The sequence below is a fragment of the Lutra lutra genome, chromosome 10 (assembly GCF_902655055.1).
Source record: "Lutra lutra chromosome 10, mLutLut1.2, whole genome shotgun sequence".
NCBI classification, from domain to species: Eukaryota; Metazoa; Chordata; class Mammalia; order Carnivora; family Mustelidae; genus Lutra; species Lutra lutra.
The window spans coordinates 14,942,543-14,954,366 of record NC_062287.1 but is presented as its reverse complement, the minus strand read 5'-3'; the positions used below and the strand labels follow the sequence as shown (position 1 = coordinate 14,954,366).

The following is an 11,824-nucleotide window of genomic DNA, read 5'->3' as shown; positions in this document are numbered from 1 at the left end:
TTCCGGGAGCTGCCACCCACTTCTCACCAAAGGTGGAAAGAAAAGGGGTTGGCTGAGTAAATCTGTGTCCCTCCAGCCTCCCCCCTTTGAGGATGGATTAGAGAAAGTGGTGGAGAAGCAGGGGGTGTCCTACCTGCCCACTCACCGGCAAGGTCCCTCTGCCCGGGGCTCCGGGCTCTGTGCCCAGGCCCAGCCACTGCCTCCCCCTTGCTCCCCTGCTCTTTCCCAAAACTCCCCACCTGCCTCTGGTCAGAGCTGAAGCCATACAGACTGTGTTTTGCCCCCTTGGCCCCAGGAGTAAAACACTTCTCCTTTTCTCACTTCCTTTCCTGCCTTGTGAGGTGGCAGGGCAGTTCCCTGGCCTCCATGCCCTGCCTCCAGGGCCAAGGGCCATTTCTAGACAAGGTGTCTTCTGCCATGGCCCCATCCCTAGCCTTCCTGATCTGCAGGGTCTGGCCTTGCATTGGCAGCTGTGATACAAAGGGAATTTGCCCCACTTTTCCCAGTCTGGTGCTGTCCTCAGTCCACCGTCAGCCAGGTCAAGCGCTTCCTCTGGGGCTGGCTGGCTGCAGGCTCCTGCCTCCCCCAGCACCTCCCTGGGGCCCTGGGGCCAGGGCCCTGGCACCTGTGTTTGGGGGCCACCTGCCTTCCATCCTGCCAGGCGCTTTGCCCACCCTGCCTCAACCTGGGCCCTGGGCCTGCCAGCCGCCCCCCCCCCGCCCCCGCCTACCCAAGACTCCCCAAACTGACTCTTAAGTGTTTCCTGCCCAGAGGAGAGGGGTCAGACCGCAAAGGGCCCAGTGTCCTCCCCATTCTCCTCTTGCCCCATCTCTGCCACCAGACTAGCTTTCCAAGGTGAACTCCACAGGCCAGCCTATGTCCCTCCATCCATGGCCATACCCCCAGCCATTTTGTACCATTATATAAATATATATATATAAATATAAATATATAAATACAATATGTGAAGACATCTTCTTGGTTTTTATTTTGAAACAATTTTTAGGCTTGTTCCGGGGGTCTCTGTGCTGCCTGTACTGTATTGACCTGTTTTATAGGTGCCTTTTTATTAAAAAGAGAAAATTAAAAATGCAACCTCTTGCCTTTTTTGCTTCTGTGTCTGGCAACTCCGACACCCAGCTTACTGTTGGATGCTGGGAGGAAAAAGGGGGGCCCTGGGGCTTTCCCAGTGTTCCACGGTGAAGAGACAGTCTCTCCCTCCTCCCCTGGGTCACAGCTCTGATTGCCAACATGGGGTCCCCCAAGGGGGCTTGGTTGGCTGCCCTCCCCCAGACGTGCCCTCAGCAAGGGCAGGGGTCCCCGACATCCCACCCTAGCCAGAGCAGGGGCTGTGGAGGAGAGTGGGAGAGCCCTCCCCGGAGAACGCGGGTGGGCAGGCAGGCACGGAGCGGTTTCCTCTGGTTCCATCTGAGTAGTATCCTCTCAGGGGCAGGGCTCGGCTTCCTGGGGCTTGGGGACTTCCCTGCTTCTCACCCTGCCTGGCCTGAGGGGATGCCTTGTGGCTCTTGCGAGGCCCAGAGAGATGGCAAACTCTGGGTCTGGCCCGCAGGTAGGGGGCTGGATGAGATGACCCCCAGAGGCCCTTTTCAGTCTGTCATTCTTCTCCGGGGGGTCTGCATCTCTGTTCTGACCCTCCGTGAAGTGCTCCCTCTGTGTGATTGAGACCCCTCTGCTGCCCCAGTTTCTCCTGGTTGTCTGGCCTGTGGAGAGCCGGGGCAGGAAGGAGCAGTCTGCCTCCTTCCTTCTCAGTGGCCAGACCTACCAGGGCTCCAGACCTGACTGCCCCTGGCCCATAATGGGACCTCTCCACCCTGGGCAGAGAAGACAGCTGGCTTTGGTCTCTACTTGTCCCTCCTTGAGGCTGAGGAAGGAGAATCTTTTCTTCCAATGGCTTCTCTCTGCTGACTTGGCCTCAGTTCTTCCCTAGGATGCCGGCTGATGTCTGAGGGTGCCTGGAGTCTGCCCTGAGTCTGCAGTCCTCCCCGGCCCGGTGACATGGGGCTGGCCCGGTGCCACTTGGGTCAGAGGCGGGAGCAGCTTCCTGGATTGGGTCAGTCGGCGTTTCCTGCTCGGTCCAGATGCAGGGCTGGTGGCCGGGCAGGGTGTCTGTGTCAGTTAGGGCCCGAGATGGTAAGGCCACATCCTTTTGCCAGCGGGCCTTCCCTCAGCCTCGCCCTCCATCTCTCCATCTCTCCCCTGCTCTGCTTCGAGCTTCTTTCGGCCGGAGGGCTGAGAGGAGAGGCGGGTCGTTGTGGAGACCCGTGGTCCCTACGATGGCGATGGCGATGGCGGAGTGCGTTCTGGGACCGACTGACCTTCCCAACTGGCAGGGCGGGAGCAAAAGTTGTTTCTTGAGCTTCCAATAGTTAAGATGAAAGAAGGGGAGACCGACGGGCACAGGTTTCCTCCGCTTTGCCTCGCGGCTGCTTCCGCTCCCGGGACCGCCGCGGGGCCGCGGGCGGAAGCGCGGGCAGGGACGTCCCGGAAGGAGGGCGTGGCTCTAGCTGCCCCGGATGAGGACACCTGGGGTCCCATCTCCTAGGGTCCCAGCTCCTGCTGGAAGGGGTTCCGGCAACACTGCGTCCCCACGGAAGGCAGGACCGAGGGGGGCCAGGACCTAGAAGGTGGTGAGGGAGGTGGCATTCTCGGACTCCGAGAGGCTGCTCTTGCGCCACGTGGGGAGTAACTGGCAAAGGGACGCGGGGCCGGCACAGCCCAGCTTGGTCAGAAGGCGCGACAGGTCGCTGCGGAACTTCACGCCCGCGAAAGTGTAGAGCATGGGATTGAGACAGCAGTGGGCCAGGCCCAGGAACTCGCTCATGGTGATGGCCACCGAGAGGTAGCCGTTGAGCTCACAGCTGTAGCCCACGGTCTTCAGCCTCGCCAGGGTGTCCAGGAAGATGACAATGTGGTAGGGTGACCAGCAGAGAAAGAAGACGCTCGTCACCAGGATGGCCACCCTGACTGCCTTCTGCCTCTGAGGGCGCCGCTGGGCCTGGCACAGCCTGTGCACCACCCCGACGTAGCACCAGCCCATCACCAGCATGGGCAGCAGGAACCCTCCGACGTGGTAGAGGAAGCGGGAGGTGAACCAGGCGTTGGTTTCAGCCCGGTTCTCCTGGGAGAAGGTGCAGCGGGGCAGGGAGTTGTTGTGGTGGGGTTGGCTGACTTTGGCGAAGAGGATCTCCGGCAAGGCGAAGAAGCAGCCCGCCCCCCAGATGGTGGCACAGGTGATGTGGATGGAGAGGAGGCGGCGGTGGCGGTAGGCGTGGACGGCGTGGACGATGGCTAGGTAGCGGTCCACGGCGATGCAGGCCAGGAGCAGGCTGCTGCAGTAGAAGTTGATCTTGTGCAGGGCGATCACAGTCTTGCAGAGGGCAGTGCCCAGGCGCCAGCCCACAGAGCCCTCTACCACTGCAAAAGGCAGGATGAAGACCAGCAGGAGGTCGGCCACCGCCAGGTGGAACAGGAAGGTCTCGGTGGAGCTGCGTGTGTGCCGGTGCCGCTCCAGAATCACCAACACCAGGATGTTGCCCATCATACCCAGGAGGAAGATAAAGCCATAGGCCACTGGCATGAACACAGCCTTGAAGGAGGTCAGGAGGGGCCCCTCGATGGTGGAGCAGAGGTGATTTTCCACTGTGGGACTCTCAGTGCTGTCGCTGTAGTTGCCTAGTTCTCTGTACTGCAGGGGCGGGGAGACAGCAGGGCGGGAGGCTGAGGACCCGTCTCTCTCCACCACGCAGGGACCCGGACTCCCCTGTGGATTTCTCCTGTCCCTCCACAACGCCCCCCAATGCCGTTTTTGTCCCTGTACTCCCAATATGTCCCACCGACCAATTCCCAGTCTCCCCTTGTGTGTCCACGAACCAATCACTTTGCCTTTTCCAACTTCAGTTTTCCCCTGTAAAAGGGACTAATGCCCTGCAAGGTCCTGACAAAGATGGAAGGAGATACATGGTGTATGTGGTGGGGAGAGGCTTCCCTGAAGGGCACCTGTAAGTTATTTTGTGTTTATGTGTCCTCAGATATGGAAGGCTGCGGGCTCCCGGGCTGGAATCTGGGGAATGGATCTGGTTGAGGCAAGGAGCCATCTGGTCCAGTTCTGAACAGAGCAGTGGGCACTGGAGCCTAAGATCCTGCTGAGGGGGTAGTCACTGCGGTGGGCTCCTGGCTTCCTCTTGGGATGTCTCCCTATTCCTGAATGTCTTCATTATCACCGAAATGGTAGTATTAACCTCCTGTTTTGTTTAATCTGCGCAACGAGCTAGGGTATGTGATATTCCTATCTTACCCATGTGTCTTGCTAACGGTCGGGTGAGAGGTTGGGTGTGTTTGAACCCACGCTGATCCACCTCCAGACCCCATTCTTTGACCCCTACGCAGTTTTGTCTGGGATTCCCTCAGGGCTACTTTCCGTCACCGGTCGCCTCTCTCCTCTGCTTCCCTCTGCCTCAGAAGCAAGTGAGGAAGGGGAGATGCTCTTCCAAGAGACGGTGCTAGGCCCACTTTGTCTCCGGAAGCTCCTCCTCCCCAGCCTCCCCCTCCTCCCTCCTCCCTCCTCCTCCTCCCCGCCCTGCCCCTGGCCACCAGCGCTCAGGTTGTTTACCCAGCTAACCGCAAAGGAAGACTGGTATCTGTTTTCATACCTTTCACTCACAGCTGTCCCTCTGCACCTGCTCCTCCTCACTTCCCAGCCCCATTCTCCCCCCTCCACCAGACCCCTCCCCATGGTTTCAAAACCAATTATAACCAACTTCTGTGGGTTGAAAAAGACACTTCTATAAATGATGAGCCCAGGGAGGGAGAGGATGGGAAAGGATACTCTGTACAGACCCTCTAGCTGGTCTCACGTTGCCTTTCTTCCAGGAGAGCAAAGGGCTTGCTTTCATTTGAAAACCATGGACTGGCAGGATGAGGTCTGCCTTTCCCTACAGGGGTCTTGAAATGTCTGTGAGATAGCCCCCTGACTTTTCAAAACTCATCTTCTCCTTCATCGCTTTAGGCACTGCGTCCTCCATGTTCCTCATCCTACTGGCTGCCTGCCCCCAACACCCCAGTGCCCCCCTGTCTCCGAATCTTTGCTCCAACTCTGCCTTGTGCAGAGCACTCCTTTCTCTCTGCGGTTGCCTGGCGAATGCCTAGGCTTCCTTCAAGGTCCCGCTCAGTCCCACCTCCCTACCTCCCTCCTAGCTTGGGAGGAGATTCTCTTCTTACGGTCTGTGTCTGCTTTTTTTATTATGGCAGTGGGCATTGCCATGTGCATTTCCTCACTAGATGTCGAGCTCCTGAAGCTGGCCCTCTGTGTCCCCCTGGCAAGGCCATGTGTTTCACATATGACAGACATGCAACAGATGTGTGCTGAAAGGCTCTGAGGGCAGGTTCCCTGAGACAGCCAGGCACCCTTCTGTTCTGACCCCTTAGGCAAGTCCGGCTCTGGGCCACCATGGAGACTCAGACACTCCTTTTCCCCTTCCTCGGTTCCTGCCTCCTCCCAATGTCCTTGACAGCCTGGAGCCTGTCTTGGGTTCTCTTGCCACATTGGGAGCTATGTCTAATATTGTCATTGACTACAACCATTTGGCTCATATTGGAATTCAGCAGGAGGCAAATGGGGAAATAGTGAGATGAGTGGTTTCTATGAAGAGCAAAGCAGTTCAGACCCAGGGTGAAGAGATGCGGGGACCTGGGGCTGTCCATGGGGCTGGACTCTCTACTTGCCTTTGGGAGGGCTTAGGTACAGTCCGCCTGTCCGGACCGGAAAGCCCTTTATGAGAGCTACTCAAGTCCTAACCCTCCAAACCATCCAGGCTGATTGGTTTATGCTCATTTAAAGTCAGGACAGTGGGCTATGTCCCCAGGACCCCTGAAGCCCCATCTCCTGAGAACCCAGGTTTAGAAGACCGTTGAGAGGAAACTATCTTTCCCTCCTTACCAAGAGCTATTTGTTTGGCAAAGTGCTCAGGCAGGGAGGACATGGAAGGAACATGGGAGGAAACTGGTTTCAGGGGTGCTGGGAGTTGTTAGTACATCTCAGCGGGAGGTGTCAAACAGACATTTTGGGGGCTTGGGGGTGGAACATGTCAAAGCCACTTCCCATACCTAGGGCATCAGTCACCTCCACCCCTTCCCAAACCGTGGAGGGAGGTAGTGAAGCAAGGTTGGCTCTGGTCTGGTGGGAAGTGGAGGGGTCATGAATCCTATATGGTGTGGGGAGTGGGGCACAAAAGGGACACCTCCAAGACGCCTACCCAGAGGGAGCTTGGTGTAGACAGTCTGGCCAAGTGCTTACTCATTCCTTGACATCAAAAGCCACAGGGGCGCAAGGCCCTCACACACACACACACACATGCTCTGACGGCATCCGGTTTAGACACAGCCACGTGCCCAGGTCGGGCCACGACAGCCTGTGGCCTAGGCAGGTACCCAGCAGACAAAAGCGTGCTTAGAAGCCAGGGACTCATACCCCAAAGACGGCAACCCAACACGAGGAGTGGGATGTAGCTGAGCGCCGAGCCAGGAATCTAGGTGGAAAATTGCTGTGAGCACTGGGGATAGGGCAGGAGAAGGAGCTAGCGCATTCCAGGTCCCAGTATTGAGGAGGAGAGAGGATGAACGGGGGGAGGAGGGAGGTGCAGGGAGAGCAGTGCCTTAGGGCCCTGCACTGGCCAGGGAGAAGACCAGCGAACACTTGCTGACTGGATTCTATTTGAACAGGTGGGACAGGGGCTGACAGGGGCGTTCCTCGGGAGTCTGTCCTGGACCGCCTTCTCTCTGAGCCTCTCTCCAGAGCCTGGAGAGGCCCAAAAATGACCAGATGGAATTGGTAAGGAACAACAGAGAGACCGAGACCCGTGTTTAAAAGTTCAACCGTCCTGGGGCGCCTGGGTGGCTCAGTGGGTTAAAGCCTCTGCCTTCGGCTCGGGTCATGGTCTCGGGGTCCTGGGATAGAGCCCCACATCAGGCTCTCTGCTTGGCGGGGAGCCTGCTTCCCTTCCTCTCTCTGCCTGCTTGTGATCTGTCTGTCAAATAAATAAATAAAGCCTTTAATTTAAAAAAAAAAAAAGTTCAACCGTCCGGGGACAAGTTAGGGAAGACCTGGCTTACCGACAGTTGATGAGAAAAAGACCTGAGAATGTGTTGATTGCCAGCTTCAGATGAGTCACAGGGTGACGTGGCTCCCAGAAGGGTTACTGTCACCTTACCCGAGGTGAACAGAAACCTGTAGGTGGGCAGCTGACACCACCCCGGTTTGTTTGGTCTGGACAAGGGTGACCAGTTTGCTGAGGGGTCTGGAAGTCCCCACCCTGGAAGGAAGTGTTCAGGTCCCTGCACTCGGATCTAGGCAGAAGAAGAGCTGCCTTCTTTGAGGACTAGAAGAGCTGCCTTGGGCAGGATGGGCTTATCATGGGAAGCTCTAGAGGGCAGAGCGGGAGGAATGGGCAGAGGCTGGGGTCGGGGGTGTTCTGTCAAAGGAGAAAGAACCTTCTCCCAGGCAGAACTCTCCAACACGGGTTTGGGCGGTGCCTCGGAGGACGAGGAATGTCTGAGCTCAGGAGCGTGGGGAGGGATTCCTGCCCTGGACAGGAGACTGGGCCTTGCCCTCAAATGCCTCTCACGCACAGCTCCCAGACGCTCGGGTCCTCCTGCTGTCATGCTCTGCGCAGGGCTGAGTGGGCTCTCAGCATGACCTTCCTCGAGCTCAGTACCTGCATGGGAGCTTTGTTTCCCTAGCTCATCTGTCCTAGAGCCAGAGAATACCCCAGACGGACCTTGCCGCTCAGCCCCCAGGAGAAGGGAGGGCTGCCGAGTGTGGGGCTCATCTGGGCAGAGGATTGAGACTGGGGTCTGTGTCCTAACCCCACTCTTCCTTTTGAGGGTCCACACTCCCAAAAGACCATCGGAGACTCTGGCTTATCACTTGTCACATCACCCCCTTGCTCCCTCTCCCCCTTCAGGAGCAAACTTGTCAGGCCCCTCTTTCCTCTCTACCTATAGCCTGATTAGGAACATGGTACTGCTTCAGTGTGGTTCTGGGGGAAGACTTTAAGCTATTCCTACCTTTGCACTGAGTCTTCAGTGCAAAGGTTTAAGGGGGTCCTCTCCTGGCACCCCAAAGTCAGTTCACGCTTTGGGGACAGTCACACAGTCTGAGGAGGACATGTATCCTAGGTGTGTAGAGCAAACCCTTGAAGCCGTCTCCTAGGTCAGCACCCCCTTGAAATATTTTGTCCTGTCCTTCCTGAAAGACGATTCTCAGCGCCTAATTCATGGCCACTTTTTATGACATTCTGCCAGAGGGATGGGATCTGTGTCCTTAAGAAAAGCAAGAATTCCTGAGGGACACTGTGGTCTGAATGCCTGAGCCCAGATTCACCTCAGCACTGACCTCTCCCCAGACTGGCCCTGGGTCTCTCCCTCATCCCTCACCCCTCAGACAACCCCCCCCCCCATGTTGGGGCCTCCTCCCCTGGGATTCCTCTGGGACTTTTGACCTATTTTGAGGGAGTGCTCCTTCCCTCCCCCAGGCATAGCCCAGAAAGAGCGTGGTTTTGGTTCCTCTTCCTTACACCTTCTTGATTAAAAGAGATGGTACATGTGGACAGGCTTTGTAGCCTGTGATGCTCTGATCACAGTGAAATGGTTTTGGAGGATCATCACTGAGGAGTTAGGGGGAGGCAGGCCCTGGGACTGGACCAGATTGGCCCTCCTCTCTAGCAGCTTCCTCTCCTGGCTTGTGTATGGGGTAGGGCTGGAGGTGCAGTTTCTGCCCAACCCCCATAGGTACCCCAGTCCAGGCCCCAGTGCTGTCAAGAGGGGGTCTGCACTCCATGATCAAGGTTCCTGCAGACAGAGACTTCTCTTGGTCTGCCTAGATCTGCCTTCCTAGCAGGATGGGTCCCTGGTATGCCCACCGCAGGGACCTGGGTCCTTATTCCTTGTGCTCAGCCATCTAGATTTTTTGTTTGGGTCCTCCATTCATGGGAATAACCACTTATCTTTGAGAAATGGACATTTTAACTGGCTAGAGTTGATCTTAGAATTCAGGGGGTAGAAGGGAAGACAGGATGACCAAAACTTGGTAATGGCCAAGGGCCCTCAGTTTTTAACCTAACATTAGAGTATAGAATGCTGTCTTCTAGGAAAGTGAACCAATACTTGGTTTGGACAAGGACAGGAAAGGGAATTGGAAGTAAAGAGCACAGAAGCGAGACTAACTTCAGAGAGAAATGACAGGCAAGGACTTCTAATACATCACAGGCCAATAAATACATATTGAGAAGCTACTATGGCCAAGACCGTTCTGCTGCTCTCTCTGCCATCCCGGGGCCTCTGTGCCATGAGACACTGTCAGGCATTATCAAAACTGCGTGGAGCTGCAGTGAGGGGGTGGGGTGGGGTGGCGGGAGAGGGTCTGTGCTCCTGAGGGGAAGCAGTCCGGAGAGAGATCGTGTCCAGGGAGTAAGGGAGGGCAGGATGAGGCCCCGGGAGCTGGTGGAAGAACTCCAGAGCCTGGATCGTCCCAGGACTTCTGGGTTCCTGACTAGACTCTGATTGAGGGAGGTTGGGCGTGCTGGGATGCCTGGCCCAAGACCACTCAGGTGGGTTGCGACGCGCAGCAAGTAGCCAGGTCTGTCTCCCTGGGCTGTCGGTTTTCTTTCTTTTATGGGACATGCCCCATTGTCCCCTGCCCCTGCCACCACCTGTCGCTAGTAGGTCACGCAGTGGAGTGAGGCCTGCAGTAAGGGGAAACTCTTGAGGTTTCTCAGAAGCCCAGACCGGTCAGGTCTGGGTTGGTTATGATGTTATCCAACTGGGTCAGGGTTCGTGGTCAGCTCGAAGCTGTGGGCAGAGGAAAACACCCACTAACCTAATCAGGTGAGGCCAGGGGCCAGGACGGGGAGCCAGGCTGGGAGCGAGGTGCCTTGTCAGGGCGGTGCAGTTTAAGTCTGGTCTAGGGTATTGCCCAGTCTCTGTGATGATTCTCAGGGTCAACTTCATGGGCATGTGATCCTACACTTAGAAGAGTTCCATGCTTGGTTTAGTGCTCTGCTGTTGCTATCTTGAAATTCTTAATAATTTTTGAATGAGGGGCCCTGCGTTTTCATTTTGCGTTGGGTCCCACAAGTGAGGCAGCAGGTCTGATTAGACTCATGGTTCTGGCTCTGCTCTTACCTGGGGATTGGATCTGAGAGGCTGGACTTTGGGTAATTAGCTCTTCTCCCCACCTTTTCCCCTTGTTCTACTTAGAGTTCTGAGCTCTGGGATCTGGGCAGGTGAGAGGCAGACTTTTCCAAGCAAGTCTGGGAACATGGTGGGTAGAGTTCTAGTGGCGACTCTAGCCAGTGGAACTAGAGGGTGTTGGAGAATATCTCAGGGTGAGTGTAGGGTCAGGGTATAGGAGAAAGGGTTTGGATCCTTTATGATCCAGCCCAGAGCACAGCTCAGAGAAGTTCTTTCCTCTGAAGTGCCATCGGCCATGGGGGAAAAGGAGGAAAGGAAGAAAGGAGTTCCCAAAAGATCCTCATAAACAGCCCCCACCTGCCTGTATGCCAGAGCCCCAGGGCCTCCGTTGAGCTGTTCCCTACACATATCCTTTGAGAGCCTGGTCAATGGAACCACTCTGGTTCACAGGAGGGACTTGGGTGGGTCGAGTATGACATAGGGAACCATTTTCTTAGCCCATCCAAGAATACCTCATCTCTAGAGATCCCAGTTTTTTTTGAAGGGGCTCACAACATGCTCTTTAAAACATTTCTAGAATTAGCACAAGAATTCTCCCACCAACTTGGCATCCCTGTGCCGCTGGACTCGACCCAGTGTGTGGTCCTCTCCCTTGCTAACCACCTGGTCTCACGTTTCCTTGGTTCAGCACATCATTATTATCTAAAGCTTCCAGTGAGTGGATTTTTTTTTTCTTCTGTGGATAGACTGTAAGCTATTTAAGGATGAGGACCAAATCCTCAACTTCTCCATCCAACACAGAATGTAGTACCCTAATGATAGGATTGTAGAGCAGGAGATGAATAAATATACTGGAGTGATGCCAGGTTCCCGAGAGTAAGAAAACCTCCCAAGTACTTTCCCATCTGGGCCCTTATTCTACCCCCGAGAGATAAGGAGAGGATCTTCTTTTGAAGAATGGAGAGGCAAAGCGACTTGTTCCAGGTCACACAGCATGTCAGGGAGGACGCAGGCACCAGAACCCATACTTCCAGTCCTCCTGAAAGAATGTCTATTTCAAGCAACAGCTCTACGGATCAGCATCCTCCAGGGAATGGGAAATTAAAGTCTTAAAGGCAAGAACCATGGGGCCTGCCTCGATTCTGCCGACCCACAGCGGGAGGGGACTCCACAGCTAGCCCCACTTCCCCGGTCCCGGGCACGAAATATCTAGAATTCCAGGGAGGGCCTGGGCAACCAGCTGTCTCTACTCACCACGTCCTCCAGGTTGTAGTTCATAAGGTCCATGTCCAGGGTTAGGGGGTAGTTCATGTTTGTTGCCGTATGTCAACCAGGCTGGTCACTGACTGATGCTGAGAGGCTCTCTGGTGCCTATAGAGAGGTGGCAGCCGTCAGCTGCAAATTTAAGCAAATGAGCAGCACACTGTCTCCTCGGGCTGCGTAGGACCCGCTGTCTGCCTCACAGCTCATCACTTTTTTTTCCACTGGGTCTTTTCTGTTGTGTGTGTGTGTGTGTGTTTTTTTTTTTAAAAAGGGAAAATCCCCAGAACATCAGTGCTAGTCAAGCATTTCAGCCTCTTTCCTGGCAATGGTTGTCTCAATGGGGCTTGTGACTAGT

The 11,824-nt window shown here is 55.7% G+C and overlaps 1 protein-coding gene across 1 annotated transcript; it reads right to left on the bottom strand.

Moving 5' to 3' along the window:
* Positions 1 to 965: 965 nt before the first annotated feature.
* CXCR5 (C-X-C motif chemokine receptor 5) lies at positions 966 to 11,587 on the bottom strand. The gene is made up of 2 exons (XM_047690637.1): positions 11,461 to 11,587; positions 966 to 3,706 (listed from the first exon to the last, which is right to left on the bottom strand). Exons 1-2 carry the CDS (start codon positions 11,515 to 11,517, stop codon positions 2,639 to 2,641), a joined length of 1,125 nt encoding a protein of 374 aa, XP_047546593.1. The 5' UTR covers positions 11,518 to 11,587; the 3' UTR covers positions 966 to 2,638.
* Between the last annotated feature and the right edge of the window lie 237 nt (positions 11,588 to 11,824).

Coding starts and splice junctions, on each gene's coding strand:
- CXCR5 (XM_047690637.1), bottom strand. CDS start 11,517: ATGAACTACCCCCTAACCCTGGACATGGACCTTATGAACTACAACCTG. Junction 3,707..11,460: donor ACTACAACCTGGAGGACGTG/GTGAGTAGAGAC, acceptor CCGCCCCTGCAG/TACAGAGAACTAGGCAACTA.